Source organism: Lutjanus erythropterus, chromosome 15, assembly GCF_056507025.1.
Source record: "Lutjanus erythropterus isolate fLutEry1 chromosome 15, fLutEry1.hap2, whole genome shotgun sequence".
NCBI classification, from domain to species: domain Eukaryota; kingdom Metazoa; phylum Chordata; class Actinopteri; order Lutjaniformes; family Lutjanidae; genus Lutjanus; species Lutjanus erythropterus.
Window position 1 is genome coordinate 12,567,157 of NC_139331.1, and position 21,035 is coordinate 12,588,191.

The 21,035-nt window shown below is 39.9% G+C and overlaps 1 protein-coding gene across 2 annotated transcripts; it reads left to right on the plus strand.

Annotated features, from left to right (window-relative positions):
• The first annotated feature begins 7,405 nt into the window (after window positions 1–7,405).
• Window positions 7,406–19,487, plus strand: tbx18 (T-box transcription factor 18). 2 transcript variants are annotated; one of them, XM_084737746.1, is made up of 8 exons: window positions 7,406–7,896; window positions 9,655–9,817; window positions 10,579–10,680; window positions 12,005–12,176; window positions 13,567–13,734; window positions 15,102–15,166; window positions 16,525–16,619; window positions 17,805–19,487. In XM_084737746.1, exons 1-8 carry the CDS (start codon window positions 7,659–7,661, stop codon window positions 18,344–18,346), a joined length of 1,545 nt encoding a protein of 514 aa, XP_084593872.1. In that variant the 5' UTR covers window positions 7,406–7,658; the 3' UTR covers window positions 18,347–19,487. The 2 variants fall into 2 exon arrangements, with proteins under 2 accessions (XP_084593872.1, XP_084593871.1); XM_084737745.1 differs by having other exon boundaries at window positions 7,407–7,896; window positions 9,652–9,817.
• Window positions 19,488–21,035: the final 1,548 nt, after the last annotated feature.

Sequence of the window (21,035 nt, forward strand, 5' to 3'; positions counted from 1 at the left end):
AGAGTTGCACAGAGCTTGAGTCATCCGTGTCTCTCTCTGTCTGTCTGTGTGTGTCTCTATGCGTGCTTGCGCTTGTGTGTGTGCGTGTGTGTGTGAGACAAGCTATTGCAGCCAGAGCAGGAGTTCAACTTGAATAACATCCGAGGCGCACAGAGGCCTGAATAAACGGCGTCACGACCAGAACCGGCTCGTAAAAAAATTCAATAAATGTCATACATCCATCAATTTCTATCAAGCGCGTCAGTAAATACCACGTTTTCAATGGAAGGTTAACTTTATGAAAGAGAGCAGGGGTCACTTCACTTGGATGACGAGTGACTCTGGGCCAGCATAAGCAGGATATGCTCGCAGGGGCCCCAGCCGTTTGCTTTGCAGTGTTGGCACAACTGCACATAGGCATGGAGTTCAAGTTATGACTCTCCCAGTGGAGCCATACAGGGGATCCGGCAGTTATTGTCTGGGACTCGGCCCCCCCAGGACGGGCTGCAAGGGCGGCGGATGGGGGGGGGGACGCCTGAATCTGGCTGAAGCTGGATGCTGCATTTCTCTGTGTATATATCACTGTCTCTGTCTCTCTGCAGGTCAACTGTAGCACTAAACCACTCTGACCTCAGGAAAGATCAAAATGACACATTACACAACTGTGGAGAGGTATCACTCCAGAAACCTTCAAAAAGCACATATTTTACCACAGCAGGGGAGACTGGGGGCAACTGTAACATTTTTTACATTTTCACTCATAACTCACAGATTACTTGTAATACACTATTCATATGTTGAGATAAGATATATAGATATGTGCACTAATTAATAACAGAAATGATATATTTTCACTAATACAGACAATACTGTGATATTTAATTAATACAAGAAGTCAGAGTGTTACAATTGCCCCCTTGGTAAGGATAATTGTCACCGTGGTTGGGGGCAACTGTAACACTGAATACAATGACCTAATTTAATTTACTTTTAAAAGAGACATTTTTGGCCAAAAGAAAATAAGACACCTGCCCAGACCTGCAGCTATTAAATTCTCTTTTTTCCTCAGAGACTTTTCTCTCTGTTTGGATTGGACGTCTGTAGCTTGCTGAGGGCCGCCGTAAGCCCATTTTAGTTGATGAAATATTTAACTATTTGTTAGATGTAAGCCACGCATTTTTAGTATTGGAAAAGTAAGAATTACTCTAGGCCTACAACAATGATAAACGAAAATATTTACAAAATGATGATTATTCATTTCCATATATTTTGTTTTTTGTTAAAACCACAGGGAGCCACTGGATTGGGCAAAAGAGCCACTTGCAGATGGAGCTGCAGGTTACTGACCCCACTGACATATTAACCTATCATATCTCAAATTAAAGCACACCTCAAAGTGATCACATCACTGCTGTAGTATCTAACGATGTTTTTGTTATATGGTTCAAAGTCTGTTACATGACAGGCATGGGTCAGCATTCATAGCAAAATTCTATTAATTCTATTTTTACAGAAGACTACAAGTAACTATACTTTAATTATTTGAATTGAAAAGTAACTTTACATCTAAATTTAGTGAAATATATTCATTCTCTCACAGAAATGTGTGTCAACACATTAAAACGAGGTGCTTACACTGGGCCATGTTGATCTTGCAGTCATGATATAGTCTCATATGCTAGCTAACAACAGCAATATTAGCATAGTTTGTTCAAGTTTACATTAACCTGAAGATAAAATTTATGTACATTTAAATTCACAGTCATCTAAACTTTTGACAGCCAAAGAAAAGTACTGTACCAGATTTCCTGAACAATTTAGGACAGTTTCGAATTATAAGCAGTTGTCCCCCAAATCCTGTCCCATCTGTCCTGAAAATGAACCATTGTAGTAATAGATAACAGGAACAAGATAACTCCAATAATTCCTGCTGTTATTTATTTAAAATGTCCTGTTTATTTTAAAAAAAAAAATATTAATGTGTTTTCACTTGTTTATAGCACTGAACAGGCTATCATAAATAAAGGACTGTTGATGTGCAGCAGCCACTACAGGAGGAATTTGTGGGAATAAAAATATCAAAAAAATATGTTTGTAAGCTCCTACATCTTAATCTTGGCTACTAAAAAAATATTTAAAATTACTGTAGCATACCTGTTACCAGTGTGTAATAATATGTGTGTCTTGTAAAGACAATCAGGACACTGTGCTTTATATCACCCCCTGAAATAAGCTTTTAGAGTTACAGTTTCATTTTACTTTAAATTATTCTATATATTTTAATCCTTGTGATGTGACATGTTCACCCCCAACTCTCTGTCCCATATTTTACCAGTTCTCATATGCTCACCATATGAACTTCCAAAAAGTAACTTTCAGAGAGAAAATCCTAGAGTATGTGCAGAGTTAGTATCATCATTCTAGCTTGATTCTAACTGGAGAAAGTGAGTAAGTTACAAATGACCCTGGTCTCCCCTACTGTATGTAGTTCTCTCTCCGTCTCTCACACACGTACACATCAAACACACAGAAACTCACACACACACCTTCCTCGCCAGCCGCTCATGCCACTTCCGCCATAAAAGCCCTGGCAGTGATCCACGTGCCCATTAGCACGCGCTAAATAACTGTTAACAATGTATTACCCAGACTCCCCTGCTCCGCCACTTCTGCCCTGCCCCGCGTCCCTTCAAAGCTCACAGGTAATTATGTCAAAGGTTTTTAATAAACAGCCTATTCAGCGCGCAGTGGGTTACGCCTACCTTCACAGTGACAAAATGGATTTTTAAAGCGACGCTTTGAATGAATGTGCCGGTCTCTGATTGGCTGAATGACGCCAAAAGCCGTTAAAAATCACCAGGTGACCGCGCACCTGCACGGCATTGTGTAATTCTGGTGGCGGTCAGTTACAGTTGAAAATAGTTTCGCTAAAGCAACCTATTGCTTGAGAAAATTATAAAATGCAGTAAATAAATAATCAATAAATATTAAAAAAAAAATAGTATTCGTCTGGATCGCTACCAGTTAAAAGTGAACTCGTTTGTAATTGGTAAAAATCCTTTGGTTTATTGTCTACAATAAATTGTTCAATTTCGCACAAAATGGTGGTTTAAGACTATGTAGTAATAAATTAAAAGCAGTGGGCCAAGCCAGTGAGAGTGAAGCGTCAGCACACGTTTATTTTCGTGATTTACACCTGTTTAACAAAAATAGCCCACCTTAAATTTCCCAAACACGTACAAAAGCAGTGCAGGCTAAATGTAATCTTACATCCCGTTTTTAACGTTTTTCAAATGTATCCAATCAAATTCAGGTGCTGACAAATTGAGAGCCTAAACAGGGCTGACACAGCTAAATGAGGGTCCTGTGCTATTCGCCCAGCCTGAAAGACAGAAATAGACTGCACATACAAATTAAAGAAATAAAACACATTTCATTTTTTTTCCAGTTACTGACGTGGAAAACGCGGCTATACGTTCATAACAAAGGATGAAGCCCGTAGAGCTGCTAGACTGGCAAATCCATAACAGAGAGTCTCGACGGCGACAGAGAGCTTCACTATATTTAGAGGCAGTGCATCTGAAGAAGAAGACTGCAAATTATCACCCGTCCACAAAGAAAAGAAAATTAACCTATATAAGTTTAAAGGCCCAGATAAGTTTATTCTACAGTCCCACTGGCTCCAGTCATCTTGGCTTCAGGCCTGTGTTAGTCAGTTTGTTTCTGTATGTTAGACAGCAGACAAATTGTTTGGTGTGGTTTCATACCTGTGCTGAATAATTTGGCCTAGTAGAGGTTCTCCATCGCAGTCTGGAAGGCTAAAATCAATCTATAAGATTATTATCCTATTATAAGTTTTAAAAGAGTCATATACCAACGGCAGATGACACAGCGATGTCTAGGATGCAAGAACAAGTGCATCTGTCAACGAAAAAATGAAGAATTAAAAACAATAAACAGCTATTTACAAAAACAAAACCCCGTGTGTTTATAATGCTAAACTAAGCATCAGTGCAACGAAAATGTTTTCGTTGGTGAGAAGTGATTGAAGCCAAAGGTTTATATTATTATAATGAAGGCGCGCCGATTAACAGTTGTACTACTAAAGTTGGGGGCTTAATTAGACCTCCTGGTATTCTGTCTGCTGAAAGAAACATGTAGCCAATCTGTCAAGGCCATGAGACCTGAAATATTATTAAATATTATATAGGCTATTTGATTGTATCCAATCAAATATAAATGCATTATTATTATTATTATTATTGTTATTATTATTATTATTAGTAGTAGTAGTAGTAGTAGTAGTAGTAGTAGTAGCCAATTTTCATGGCAACATTTGTCAGATAAGACTTCTTGTGGGCTTTTATTGTAGAGTTTATTTATATTTTCTCCCACAATAAAGATGGGAACATGAAGAATGTTCATAATTTCCTCTTTATTTTGTTAACGACGCAATACATTGTTTTTAAATTGTAAATGAGACGCTAAATTTAATGTAACACCAATTATACCCAAAAGCGTCTCTCATATGAAAATAAAAATGAGCCATGCAACTAAAGTATTTTTTTTTTACAAGTATGTTAAGTTTTTGGTTTAGTCTGATTGTGAAGCACAATTCGCTTAAATGAAAGACAGAGGAAACAGAAATCGTTAACGAGCTATTACTAAATCTTTTTTACTAAGTCTTTTGATGATCCCATGTTTTAATTGTCCGCAGAGGCTTTGCACGCTTAAGAGCAAACGTTTTAGTTGTAAATGTTTAGAGGTTATTTATGCCAATGCCAAACTAAATCATTCGGCTGTAGACTTGTGTTGAATCGAAACTAAACTCATTTTCAAATAGAGCGTAAACTATTTCATTCTCATGGAGTTATTAAGAAATAGCACATTTTTAAATGCCCTGGGGAAGTGAAAGCCAAGGCTTTAGATCTGATAACCCACATATGGGCACAGACCTTCTGCTTGACGTCCAATCATTTACACTGAATTAATGCCAATAAACGATGACGACGTGTTGTTTATTTAACCAACAAACCACGAGAGGCCTGGAGCTTTGCAGTGATTTTAGCGGAGGAAACATCTCTGAAGCAAAGAGGAAACTTAAAAAAATAATAATGAAACTCTGATGTCACTAATGGCATCTCACATAAGCAAACTCTATTATTCCGTTAAGACTTTGATTTGTGGCAAAGAGAGGTTACAAAGTAACTAATAACTAAATTAATTAAGGCATCAGTGTTGTGGAATCTGTACGGTCTCACTTTGAGAAACCCGCACACTCACGTGCTCGCCCAAGCTGTCTTGTTTATTTATAGCAAGTTCTCCTCCTCCATATGTTACAGCGTCCACACGCACACGCACAGACACGCATTCCCTGCGTGACCGCACGGTCATTTACGCGGCCTTGAAAGTGTGGAAGATTATTTCCAAACGTGGACGGAGAGGAAATACAACTCATCTCTCAACTCACTTCAGCTGGTTGAACATTATGATCCTGTAGCTATCAGATCTTAATCATCACTGTGGCCGAGAGTTCATTTACTTCAAATACTGATTCAAACAGACGTTGGAATATTTTTATTACTGGCATTTTCAAACCAAAAGAACAAAAGCTGTATATATTTTTCTGATAATTATAGAAAAATTATATCATTAAACTGAAATCTATAAAGATAAATTTTAATTGTATTTATACGTCTTCTTAAGCCACGCCTGTATTCGTTAGGTTATTTAAACATTGTAGCCTACAGGTGGTTGTAATAAAAAAAAACAAACAATATGGGTTACACTGTGACCACAGTTTATCTTTTCTTTTATCTTGCAGTTAGCTTCTCCTGCTATTCTACTTCATCTATTTCAACTGAACATTTGCCTTGTTGCAGTGAAACACGGTCTGGAATTTGTTTGCTCATTAAAGTCAAGGACAAGTTACTGATATTATATTTCACTAACACACCCTTGTGGAGCTGCAAAATGTTTGCTATTATTATTATTATTATTATTATTATTATTATTATTATTATTATTATTATTATTATTATGTTCATTGAATATTGCTTGTTAAAATGCAATGCAGAGCTTTTGTTCACTGTGGAAAAAATAGAAAAGAAAAAAAGTCAACTATCTGACTTCCCTAAAATTTTAAGTTGACTGAATTTGAAAAGACAAGTTGAGGTATTTTGTTAATGATTCAAAACAAAATTAATTCAGTTGTACTTGATAAAAACATGTTCAGTAAGTTTAAGCTCTTAAGTTGAATCAACAACTCTTCAGTCACACTGACAAACATTGCAAACTCATTTGATTTTCTTTCATATTTTCTTAGTTTGAAGAGTCAGTTCTTTGTTCAACAGAACCTGAGCTGCTGCTCCTTTTAAAACTACTTTGTTCCAACACTCACACAAAAACAATATGTGAAACTGAATTTATTTATTTTAGGTGCACGGGGGTAGGAACTGAATTCAAGACTAACCTTCATCATGATTCGCAGAGTTTTCAGTATTGTGAAAATAATCAACCGTGACTTATCTCAAGGTGTATAAGGAACACACAGCAAATTTTCATCAAATATGTTTTATTCAAACTATACAAAACAATGGTATCATGGGAGTTTTAACTCTCAAACAATGCATGCTGGGAAATTTGCTAATATGCTGCTGTGTTTATTTATAAACTTAATTTAATGTTGAGTTCATTGAACTCTGTGCAGTACAGTCCATCAAGTTAGAAGAACTCAGGTTTATAAGTTTTTAAGTGTTCTGGAAATAAATACTACAATTTTTAAGTTTAATCAACTTGAGTTAATAAGATTTGTAAATTTATGGTAAGTTAATGAGAAATATTAGTTGAGTCTACTGAACTCCTGTATTTTTTGCAGTGTTGTTCAGTCCTGTTGATCATGACATGGGAAATGCTGGATGACAATAAAACTCACACAAGTTGACTGCCTTAGAAATCAGGCATCTTTTGAAAGGCACAAAAAGAAAGAAAAAAACAATTCTGAACATACATTTTCTTACTATATGACTCAGTCACCATATATAACCTACCAGCAGACTAACCAAATGTATTTTGGCCGCTCTGGTTGTGGTGATTATCACAACACATTTTGATGTGAGAACACATCCATGGTGTAAGACATGCTCATTTCCAGGATCAGGACCACAAGAGACCACGGTGCAGGACGGAGGTACTAATGGGCAGATATGCAAAGCATGTCGGACCGGTGTGTGAAAATGCGCGCAATGCCCCAGACAGAGACGCTCCTCGTGAAGACATGATTCAATCACGAGCCTTACTTTGACCACATAAGGCGGCACGAGCGGCCCCCACAGCGGGCGGGACCATGGAGAAGTTCCGGGGGGCTGTGATCACTCCTGATTGGCTGCTCCGTGCTGTGACTGACAGGTCAAGCTCCCCGGCTCTCCTCTAAGCTCCGGTTGTTGACACTCTCCAAAAGTCCGCACGGCTCTCACGGATAACGGAGACATTATTCCAGCTCGTCCCGGCTGCTTCTGTCTCCTCAGCGGTCCAGCTGGAGGACGGACAACCCGTGGCACTGAACGCACTGGACTGTCATCGTGGATTCACTTTTTTGCGCCTGTCTGTGCTGTGAACTTTTCTTGCTCCCTGCAAGCTCCTGACGCCGTCTCTTTCCTCTCCGTCCTCCGCTGAGAGACATGGCAGAGAAGCGGCGGTCACCGTGCGCACTAAGCGTCAAGGCGCACGCATTCTCGGTAGAAGCGCTGATCGGTGCGGAAAAGAGACGCAGGACGGCCCGAGAGGATGCTGTGTCCCCCGGCTACGAGGACGGGACTGACGTCTCTGATCTCACCGGGAGCCCGGGGCCACTAAGGGCCGACAGAGCGTGCACCAGCGACCGGGGCAGCGAGGCGGACTGTGCAAGTGACGGATCCCGTAAGTAACAACAAATACAACCTGTAATAATAACAATCACAATAATAATAGTACTAATAACAACAATGGTAAAAGAAGACAAATGCTGCATAAAATGGGCTCTTGAAGTGGCAACATGACCGAATGAGTAGACCTGTGCTGTACTGAACTGAACAGATTTTTATTTATTCACTTTTTTTCACTAGCCTGAAACATAGATTGTGTCACTGTAGCCTGTAACTGCTTTCAAACCTTTTTTAGGTGTGTACAAAATTAGGCTATTTAAACTGTTAGCCACGCATACACATATAATATCCTATTATTATTTTTTAAGGGAAAAAAACAACTTAAAGCTAATATTTTCTTTTACTGAGAGGCAGCACAGTTCTTAATTATTTTTCTTAGTTCGTGTATGGTGTTCTGCTTATTGCGATATAAATTCAGTATTTTTCTTTAAATTTATTTTTATTTAACTTTTATTTAGGAGTAAAAAATCTCTTGCGGTTAGGAATCTGTCCTGGTCACAACAGACAGCAGCACTTATAACATGGTTGCAGACATAAGACAGATAATATAACACCATAGAAAATAAAGGGCACTTTAAAAGTTTCTACGGCACAAAGCATTCTTCAGCATTTAAAACATGTGCAGCCAAATCTCTAAGTCTTTAAGAGGCACTTTCAAAGTGTCCAATGAGACCAGCTCCCGGAGACTGAGGTGATTTGGCAGTAAGACACAAAAGATGCATTATTGCATTATTATAAAGTAAAACAATGCTGGGCTTTGGTCAGAATCTCACAGTGGAAATGTGATATCATATCATGGCCCTGGTCTAGTAAATATGAGTGGTGTGAGTGTGACTAATGTGAGACGCTTTATGGGTTGTGTTGCAATCATAAACACGCCAATTAGCAGCGTATAAAGGCAGGGGAAGTGCCACGGAAAAGGATGCTAAGAGGTCTGCAGAAAGCATAAACCGAGCGGCCCTGACAAATTACGATTTAAATCTGCTGCGAGTTTAAAAAACGCACTTGGCTGAGGATTTGTCTTTGTGTTAAGTTTGGCTTGTTAGGCCCACGTCTAATGTCCATAAATTTCCACCACCTGGCGAGGCCTGTGTTGAACAGCGCAAATAACAACAGCGGTGAGACACATAAACACTAGTATTAGAGGTGTCCTCTAAATATATCCTCAATATTAAAACACACATTTAAACTCAACTAGGCCACTCCATCATGAAAATCATTATACGGTTATACTGGAGTTCAGTAATGAGAGTGTAGTAAACTTGCCATTTTTCTACTGCATCACAATATACTATAGTATATATATTCAGTAATGAGTGTGGTTTTAAAAGACATATATAACTGTAATATTTACAGTGTATTAAAGAGTGAGTGAGTACTTAAAAGCATTTTTATCTCCCTAAAATAATAGCTATAAAATACCCTGCAGTCTATAGTAAAATTTGTGAAAGTTTATGTCATCATTACAACAATACCTGCAATGAGACAACTGCAATAATATACCTAATAATAAGTCATATTTAATGGGATATGTGAAATGCAAACCTGGCTTTATAAAGGTGATTTTTATCTGTTCATGTAGGGAGTTCTTTCTATTGTAATGTTTGTGTACTTGTACTCAGAATTTAGTCTTTTCTCTGAGTCACAGCACAAAATGTCCACAAGAGTAACACATTTGTGTGAATCATGCTTGGCTCGGATGGGTGTGTTGTTCTGAAAACGTGTTAATCTCGCCTCTTTCCCGGTGCAGCAGAGAGCGAGGACGTGCTGCTGGAGAGCCCGCAGCCCGCAGCTGTGTGCGCGGCGCCGCCGGTTACCGGCACCGGAGAGGAGACCCGCGTGGACCTGCAGGGATCAGACCTGTGGAAACGCTTTCACGAGATCGGCACGGAGATGATCATCACCAAGGCTGGACGGTGAGACGGAGTTCATACGGAGTTCATACAGATTACTGAAGAAAAGAATTATATATAATCGATAATATGTAGGGAAAGGAATTTATGTCTGTATTAAAATCAAGCATTGAACGTTTAATATAGAAGATTAAATAATGGTGTAACAGTGGTAACTGCAGATCAACAAGGCTATAAAAAAGAAAATATTCAAACAGATAATGATAGTAGTAATCACTTGATTTGGTAGAATTGGTCATAAATACAATCCCTAACCAAGATAGAATCTAAAAAGCTTTTTATTATAATTATTTTTTTATCAGGATATTATCATTTATGGCCGCAACTAACTATCATGTTCATTTTTGTTCGATTTGTCAATGCTTTTCTCGATTAATGGATTAGTTGTTTGGTCTATAAAATGTCAGAAAATTGTTAAAAAAAATATTAGTCTCCCAAAACCCACGATGATGTGCGCAAATGCTTCATTTTTTTCACAGCCCAAAGGTATTTGGTTGACTGTATGAGTAAGAAGAAAATATTTACATTGAGGAAGCAGGAATTAAAGAATTTTGATTTTTTTCCCATAAAAATGACAAACCGATTAGCGATTAATTTGATAGTCGACAACTAATTATCGACTAATTGTTGCAGCGCTATGATTATTATTGTTATAATTTCTGTTATTATATAGTAATAATGGCTGTGTGTTGTAAATCCATGCAGTCTGTAGCTCTTAGAGCTGAAATCTCCTATGCAGATGATTTATTTGGTTTTCCTGTCAGGCGGATGTTCCCCGCTATGCGTGTCAAGATTACGGGCCTGGACCCACATCAGCAGTATTACATCGCCATGGACATAATCCCCGTGGACAACAAACGATACAGGTAAGACAAAATGCACGTGCACGCACGCACGTGCGCACTCACACTGCGCAATGCATGCCAGTGCTAAACGAGGCTGTGAAACCTTATTATCCTTTTATGATTTTTGCTTTGCCATTTGAAAAACGTAAAAAATGTTGATAAGAATGTTTAAGTGATACCGAAGCTGTAAATATAATGTAAGTATTATAACAGTGTTTTATAGCATCTCACGCAGGTCCTATAGAAGCAGGAGTCATTTTCGTTACCATGTTATCTTAATTTAGACTCCATACACACAAATCCTGAGACAACACAAGATTTTTCAATTGTACAGCCCCCGGTCTGTCTCCACAAATGGCGCTTGGCTCCGGTGTTTTGTCACGGCGGTTTTGCCGTCCCTTTTGGAAAAGGCCTTTTGGATGCCTAACCTCTCCACCCTGCGGGGTCAAACCAACAAATGTCGTTATAATGCACAAGAAAACAGCGTGTTACTGCAACGGCGTCGATGCAGCCAAGCCTTTGCACGCTATATAGACTGTAGGGCTATCATTTCAAACTCTCAAAACTCCTCTTTATATGTGAGTGATGAGTGACATCCTAGAGGACATGTTATGCGTCCACTTGGACAAGATAGCGCGTGTAGTACTACAGTGCACACTCACACACACACACACACACACACACACACACACACACACACACACACACACACACTATGAAGAGCTGCAGGCGACAACCAAGTGTGCAGGTTTTAACCAAACGCGTAACAGCAGGTGATGAACACACCGTCACCTCATTAGTTGTGTTTCTGGCTGAAGGCATTAGACCCATGGCCTACAGTTTTGTCGTTTTAAGATATGACTTATTTAATTGCATTTATCTAATAGTAAAAAAAACAACAAAAAAAAAAACATAGCTTTAGGGCATCTCTAAAATCAGAGCAGACGTTTGACTTGGCCGGCGCTTTGTTTAACATACTGTGGCACACAAGAAAATGTGTTTGATCTGTGGTATTGGTTAAAAAAATATTTAATATATGCTTTCTTTTAGAATAAGTAGCTAAAATATGGAGAGATAATCTGCAGCGTAAACCAGTCAGATTACATTTTTGAGTTGAATCAGAAATACAACTTTGATGGACTTATTTTAGTTTCCCGTCACTGATATTCAAACCTGTCTCTGTCTCGAATTTACAAAGAAATGTCTCCATATCACTCACTCATCATTGTCTGTTTTTCTGGTCATTTCACGTCGTTGTGCATGTGAAATAAGGTGCATATTAGATTTTTTTTTTAAAGCAGACTTGGGACAGTGTTTTCATCTCATCTGTGTGTGTGTTGTGAAGGTACGTGTACCACAGCTCTAAGTGGATGGTAGCGGGGAACGCGGACTCTCCTGTCCCGCCCAGAGTGTACATCCACCCGGACTCTCCGGCCTCAGGAGAGACGTGGATGCGTCAGGTGGTCAGCTTCGACAAACTAAAACTGACCAACAACGAACTGGACGACCAGGGACATGTAAGTGCCACAACAAAGCTGTAAAAATATTTAACTGATATTATTACATGTCTGCTGGCTATACTGCCCTCATTAGGGATGGGTTATTATTTGGGTTTTACTGATAACGATATCTGTAAGGTACAGCTGATTTATACCGACACTTATTGGTGCTCTTATTGATACGACACATCATGACATGAAAAGATGTGAAAAGATTCAATACTTTATTTCATTACTTTTTTTTTTTTTTTTTTGCAGAATTGTTTCCTGAGTTATCGCATTTAAGCTGCATTTTTCTCAAATTCAGTAATGGGAGCTCACAGTTTATAACATTTTACTCTTCCAACTGTTTAGTTAATTTTACATAAATACCAATCAGTTGTCCAGGGGCTTATGAATATTTTCATGATGACCATTCAGGACTTGGCACTGGTTTTCGATACACATCCCTCATTGTAGCCTCTTTAATGGCATTTTATCTCTGTTATAACAGGACTATATAATTTAACATTTTTATTTTACATTTTTGTTGTGATAATAACACAGTATCCTTTAAAGTTGTTGCAAAGATTATACAAAGTAAAATTTTATAAGATAATAAAAGCCTGTACACTGCAAAAATAAACTATTTGATTTCACATAAAAAGACGCCCTGAAAATTGACTGAAATTACAAAGACAAGCTGAGAGGTGATTTTGTAATGATTCAAAACAAATACACTTTTCTAGTCAAATGAACTTAATATTGAGAAAACATGTTCAGTAAGCTTAAGGTATTAAGTTGAATCAACAGCTCTTCAGTCACACAGACAAACATTAAAAACAAGTTCGATTTCCTTTTACATTTTCTCAGTTTGAAGAGTCAGTTCTCTATTTCACTCGAGGAACTTACAGCCAACTCTCAAACAATGCATGCTGGGATGTCTGCTAATATGCGGATCATGTTTCTTTAGAAACTTCATAAACTGATTGAACTCTGCACAGTACATTCATTCAACTCATCATTTCAAGTCAATAGACTTCAAGTTAGAAGAACTCGTGTTTGTTAGTTCTGAAGTGTTCCGAAGATAAAAAATATATGTTTTTGAGTTTAATTAATTTGAATAAATAAAACTAACTTACAATAAGTTAATGATGAAAGATTAGTTGGTGCAAGTTCTGCATTTTGTAATAATTACCAGAGGTACGGCTACAATATAATAAAAAATACAATTCTGATATTGTTGGTTTAAGTTTGTGATCTCTGATTTGCCATATTGTAGATGTTTTGAGTTTCTTTGCGTACACGTGCATGTATCTTTATCTATGTTCATTATCCAACAATCATGCTTTAAAGCTGTGAATAACATGAAATTGCTGTTGTGTAATTTAAGCCTGACAGATTTTGTTTTTTTTCCCTCCTTGTTCAGATCATCCTGCACTCCATGCACAAGTACCAGCCGCGGGTCCATGTGATCCGTAAGGAGTGTGGAGAGGAGTTATCCCCAGTGAGAGCGGTCCCTGCTGGGGAGGGCACCCGCACCTTCTCTTTCCCCGAGACCGTGTTCACCACCGTCACAGCATATCAGAACCAACAGGTAGAACAGCTGATCTCCACACAACCACATTTCCTCTTGCATCCAGCGCAACTGGATGAAGCAAACACACTTAAACAGCCAACATGGCCAACAAACCCATGTTTCCAGCTGCACTGACTGCCAACAGATACTGTTGTCTGTTTTGTTTGTAGTGCTAGACACTTTCTGCAGCTCACACTATAGCATGAGATATTCAGCTATGATTTTCAAACAGAACAGGACGATTAGACATAGATAAGTAAAATAAGATACAAGTTTTCTGATCTGTATTTAAAGGTAGATTCCTCTCCGACTGTGAGTGCATGTGTATGTCTATAAATATGAGTGTTTTGCAAAATGATAGAGAGAGTTAGAGAAAGATCCTGGGTTTATTTACTGAAGAAATGCTTATTAGATCGATTGTTAAGAAATAATGGTGCTACTTACTTGACTTGATTTTTTAACTTGTTGTACATTTCAAGGCTGCAACGAACGGCTGTGTTCATGACTGATTAAGCTCTTGATTATTTTCTCAATTAATCAATTAGTTGTTTTGTCCACAAAATGTTAGAAAATGCTGACAACTGATTTCCAAAGCCCAAGATGACATCCTCAAATGTCTTGTTTTGTCTGTAACCCAAAGACACTTTCATAGAGAGTAGAAGAGTAAAGAAGCCAGAAAATATTCACATTTACAAAGCTGGAATCAGCGAATTTGGCCTTTTTTCTCCATAAAACAAAAACTGATTAACTGATTAGCTAAAGAGTTTGCAATTAATCTACACTGCTTGAGTGTCTTATATTTTCTGGATTTTGGATTTCATTGTCTTCAATGACGGGAAGCCTCTGATTTTTTTTGTTTTGTTTTGTTTTGGTTTTGTTTTGTTTTGTTTTGTTTTGTTTTTTGCACTGGACCAGTCAACGTGAGCTTTGAAGTAATGATGTAAACTGGTTGGCTGGCTGAAGTTAGAACATGGTGCCGCTGCCTATAAAAGTCCCTTTGGATGCGGGTCACAGAGTTGGGCCTTAAACACCACCCACAGAATGGGCAGCCCCATGGCAGTCCCACAGACATTACCCAACATACACACACACACACACACACACACACACACACACACACACACACACACACACACACACACATTCACAAATGTGCAAGGAAACACACATACTTGCATTCCCACATATATTCAGTGCATACAAGCAGCACAATTAGCAGCTAACGATGCACATGAATGTATTTATTTATAGATCTGATTGAAAGATTACAGAGAAAGAAAATTATTTTGGCAGGAACAAGATCTTCCATCATACAGTATATGCTATCATGGACTTTGTAATAAGTAAAATTTTGGAAATAATTAGAGTCTTATTTTACGTTGCAGATTACAAGGCTGAAAATTGACAGAAACCCATTTGCCAAAGGCTTCAGAGACTCTGGCAGAAACCGGTGAGTTCATTTCAACCACAGAGATTTTCACATTATCTAGTGCATTAGGGGTAATGTGGGATGCATGACTGCATTATATTCTGGCTTGGTTGTGGTTTTTGTCACGGCTATTTCAGTCCAATTTTATGGGGAGCAAAGCTATGTATTTATTTATTTTTTTTTCTAATGGAAAATGTGCAACAGCCTCACATTAAATCTGTCCTAAATGGGAGGAAAAGAAATTGACTAAACTGAACAGACGTGGCACATGCTATTATGATTTCACCATCTTAATCGGTGATGCATTTTTATTTGAACGTGCTAACTTTAAAGGCACATTAATTCCCGCAATTGCACAGTTACAGGCACAGGCTTTGAGAGGGAAAAATCTAACCTCGGATGCAAACCTAAATGGAGCGTCAGATTCCAGTCGGCCTCGGGAACATAAACATCAACAGCTAAATAATAAAAGTCAAGAGTCTCCTGAAGAAAATCTGTATAAACACATTTCTAAACATATATAAACACAGCATTAAAACAACACAGCAGTAAAACTCCAACAGTCTCCAAACAGCCACTCCCCCGAGGCCTCACAGAAATCATTAGAAAGGGGCGGTGAGGAAGGGGGGAGAGCAGGAGGACGAGGAGGAGAAAGAACGTGTGAGACAGAAAATCTGAGAGGGAGGAAGGTAGAGAACAGCAAACTGGATAACCCTGACAGCTGACCCTATAAAAGTTAAACTCAGGAAGGTTAAAAAAAAACTCCCCTTAAATATTACAGGAAGAGTTAAGCAGTTTGCTAAATAAACTTCTGCTCTGATAGGCTGCTTCGGAGCACACAGAACCGCTCCGGGCAGCTTGTCTAAATTATCACCGTGGCTACAACCCCGCGGGGGGGAGGACTTTTATCCTCACGCTAACGAGGGGTAACAGAGCACTCGCATTACCCCGCCACAGCAACCCTCTGCCCCACCTAGAGGAGGAGGGAGAGGCAGATTTTGGGGTTGGGGTGGGGGGGTGGGGTGGGGAGTCCCACCTCATAAATCCTTGCTGTGGCTTCCTGCTCCTTCGTCCTGATTCGCCCGTAAAAGCCGTGTGAAAGCAATTACCTCCGAGCACCCGGCTGGCAGCAGCCAATCGCAATGTGGCGTTTATGCCCCTCATTACCTGCGGTCTCCATGGAGACAGCGAGAGAGGCCCCTCGGGTGACTAAGATGGCCGCCAGGTGCTTGGCGTAATGTATGACCCAGTGAGGCATGCTGGGAGAGAGTGGCTGCAGCTGCATCAGTGACTAAAGAAAGTGCAATGAGTGATTTTGTGATGATTTATCAGTAACGCTGATGTGTGCGTGCTAACGGGTGGATTTGTGTGTTTTACAGAATGGGTCTGGAGGCGTTGGTTGAGTCTTATGCATTCTGGCGCCCATCTCTGCGAACACTCACATTTGAGGACATCCCCGGCATGGCCAAGCAAGGTAGAGTCAACAAAGGGTGTTTTCATGTTCGGTATGATTGCTGCATAATGTGTCTGAGTACGACTGTTCCCTCTCCACTCCCCACTCGGTGCACTTGGATCATAATCTATGCGACATTTGTTTATGTTGTTGCTATAGCGTGGAAACACCTGTAAGATCCCAGTTATTACCCCTTATTTGGGTACTGTAGTTTTTAACACCTGGTGTGATCCATGCCCGATCAAGTTGATCCAGGCATGGATCAACAAACAATGTCTGGGTACAGTACAGTTATGTTATTCAGTTCATTGTATGTCCAATTGCCCACAACAACCTTCCAAAAAGTTTTGCTCTAACAATGCTTCCTTTTGGACTTGTGAGAGAAGCGGTCCTTATCCATACAGCCACAACAGGAAACACAATCATAGGTCATTTTCAGGGCTGTCCCGATCTAGCAATTTGTCCTCTGATACCAATAACGATACCTCAAATGTCGATACTGATCCAATACCCGTGTGCTTTTAAATCTGGATACTTCACTTTGTGTAACTCACTAGAATCGTTTTATGTAAGGTAACATTAAATCAGGAATAGGTTCAGTGTTACCTAACATTAATGTAGCCCTAAAAGCTCAGTCAGTGGCCCACTGTGACTAAATGAATGTAACTGATTGAGGAAACATTGGTTTATTATTATTATTATAGCATTGACAAAGAAACAGTATTTAATGTGGATCAGTCATGTCAAAGCAGATTCTTGATTTGCCTAATAAGGTTAGTACCAGTCTCACTTCAGTGGGATTAGTGCATCCACTGTTGACTCAAAGTGTTAAAAAATAACCACACAAAGGTGCCCTCTTGGATGCTGAAAAATGATTTAGCTCTGTGTCTTTAAATGGTTAACTAGTTAACAGTTCCCTGTGTGTTTTTATTGGACAGGTGTAGCAGTTGTTGTACTTTAAGTCACATAAAACATCTGTAAAACCAACCAATCTGTTTCACCATAAATGCATCACTACTTCTGGCGCTGGTGCCCTGCTGAGCACAGCTGGTGCCCTTTTTATTTTTTCCGCCCCTGCCCCTCAGATAACCCGAGTCCACCACTGAGTGCATCCCTAAATGTTTTAGGATTTGAATCAATACCCACTGCTATCATTTGAGTGGATTTAGGTTTCACCTTTGTGTTTTTCTGGCTCTGTTTCTGCAGGAGTCCCAGGAGCTCATGGAGGGGTCGGAGCATCACCTCACCTTCTCTCCACGTCCCCATGCTCCTCACCATTCCAGGTTTGCCCTCTCAGCCCACCTGATTACACCTGCAGCCGACCCACACACCCTCTCCATCGCTACAGCAACGGGCCAGAGCCGTTCCCCCCTCCCAGAGGTCCATCGGTGTATGACAGCGAAGGATTCTGTTCCCTGCCTCTCCCTGGTTCTCAACTCAGCTATCTATCCAACCCCACCTCTCAAGGTTACGCCGGTCTTCGTCTCCACACACCGCCCTACAGCCTGTACGGTTACACATTCCCTCCGTCACCGCGCCTCGCTGCCAGCCCTGATAAAATGGCCGCCGCTGCCACTGCCAATCATCAGAGCCCCTTGCTTGGCTCGTCTCCCAGCGGGACTCTAACGGACAGTCTGGGTGTGCTCAGTGGAGGACAGCAGGGGTTCTTGTTTGACTCTCGGACTTTAGGGCTGGCAGGTAGCCAGCCAGGAGGTGTGGCCTCACAGGTCACTGCCCACATGGGCTGAATTTGACTCCAAACATCTAGGGTTGTCACGAAAACAAAATGACACCCTGGCATGGGTGTAAGTTGCTTTTGGTTCAGAATGTTCTACGAGTTAATCATCCGTGTGCTGAACAAGCATCGGGCTGAACTGTGGACAAACAGGAGTGACAGATCGAGCTGATGCCTCTGAGAACAGAAAGGACTTGCCAAATCTGAAGGGAATATTTAGTTATTAAGAATATTAAGTTCTTATCTTTCAAGCACGTTCTCTAGGACATGCATGTGCAGCCACAGTGGTCACTAAAGTGAGCAACACCCCGCAGCTTTGGATAGGAAGTCCAAACGATGTAACCTGGTGACTGAACTGGAACTGAATATAGAGTGGGCAGAAACTGGGCTGGCCCAGGCGCTCAAAGCAAGCACTTCAACCCATCGGAGGCCCTGAAGCAGTAACTTCTATACTCACACAGCATTCTACATTGATCTCTCCTATTTTGGAAGGAGTTACTGAACACTTTAAAACTTGTTTTTATTGGGATATATTGACTAAATTCCTTTTTTCAATTGACATTACATGCCTCCATCAAGTCTTTGGACGAACGAACATGTAGCTAACTTCCATCTAGTAATGTGCACTACCAGCAGGGCATTTTCACCATTCAGAATTTAAAAAAAACTTAAACACAACACCAGGAGTCTGTCAAAACTTCACATGATGACATCATGGCCATGATGAGAGCCATGGGACACATCCCAGTGACAGTTATGGAGTGGCGAGGTGGATGACAGACTGATCTACGTACTCCATGTCTGGTTTGACGGACGTTTACTTGATGCAGCTGTCTGGACGTCAGGCTCAAGTACATCTTTTCTTGCATGAGACAGACTTAACTGCACATGGTGACTCTGTATATAACTGGGGGGAAGGCCAACAGGAGGAGAGATGTGTATATAAAGGGCTGTGTGACCCTCCGCACTTAAAAACCAGATGCACCTGCTTCTGCTCTTTAGACTGGCTCAGGTACGCAAAAGCCAACCCTGAACTCCACCGAAAAGCTTTTCTTTGCAAACACGCACCGCTATATCAGCACGCCCTTTGGCCAAGGACATTAACATGTTCTATGACCTTTTTGAGCCAAATAAATATATCTATTCATGTCACAGTGTTAATATGTAATCAATATCTTACTAATTTAACTGATTTCGTATGGTTTATTAAGGCAATTGTGAACATACATGTGTGTCAGCGTTTTATTCAATTTTTTTTAAACTAAAGCAATTAAAATGCTTACAATATAACATTTCATTGTGAAAACAAAGAACAGAGGACTGTATGCTCATGTATTGTCAGTGGTGTGTGTGCTATTGTGTACGTGTGTGATAAAACGGTCAAAGATGGGGGTTGTTTCACAGGCTTTGGATGCCAGAGAAATGAAAAATACCTCAGGAGACAGGGAGAAAGAACAACTTTCAGACACACACTCACACATTGTCTTTATTGTGTAATGGCTGTGCAACGTAATACCTACAACACGAGGCAGGGTGTGCGGTGAATGTGGGTGTGAGGGTGCGGATGTGTGTGTGTGTGCACATTTGTGTGTGTGGCAACAGGTGGTTGAGTTGTCAGCGAGTGTGTGACCTCACAGTCTCAAAGTTCATGTGGATCCTTGAGAATTGACCCCCCCGACACACACACACACACACACACACTCCTGCAAAGACATACTACTCTGCTGAAAGCATAAGCCAAGATTTTTCAGAAAGCTGTTTGCTGTCACTGAAGCTTTGTCATTTTAACCCATTTTAGCACCTGAATAAGCACTCGAACTAAAGACTCCGAGAACCCAAAGACAAAACACAGAGACATATTTCCGCTGTAGCTCGTTCCCAAAATACATTTTGAAATGAAAACAAGACAAGTGCTACACACTTCATCTCTTGTAATAGCCAGCACTACGGAGCCTCTGTCAGTAAGGACACAAAAAGAATAATTTGAAGCAAAGGAAAACATAAACTTTAGCAACTGCTCAAAACTATGTAGCACTCTATCTTAATATATGACTCAAAATGCTGAAAACTCCCTCCTGGTTCACACAGACTGAAATCTCAAGGTGGCAATTTTGAACTACACTGCACTTAGGGGAAACAACTCAGACTCAGAATATGTATATTTACTGTATGTTTATGCCTGAAAATCCCATTATTTCAGAACTTATGAGCTCAGATCAGTCAAATAAGGACTGGTTGCATCAGACTTATACTGTGAGAGCTAGCTCTCATGATTCAGTGACATGAGACCACCCTGAAATGCAGCCCCATACGTCTTGGATTTCTGAGACACAAATGATTTTTTAAGCAAGGAATCTGAAATTAAATTGGTCTGATAAGTAGGCTTGGTAAGATTTAAAAATTACATTAGTACCACTAGCAGTACCCTTAAAGTGCTAATGATACCAATAGATGACGTCATTTGATGCCTTTTTTCTTACTTCATTTGGTAACCATCATGTGAATGGAAACATTTCTGTAATAATCCTTCAGCATTTTATTCATTAACATTTATCAGACACCACTGGCGTGTAGTATAACCATACTTTCAAAAGTTTTGGTGGCATCTCAGCACATTGAATTGCCAACTCCATCAAATACACCACACCGACTTCATAACATCACAGACTGTATGGATTGTAGCTGCTGTGATAGTCATATAT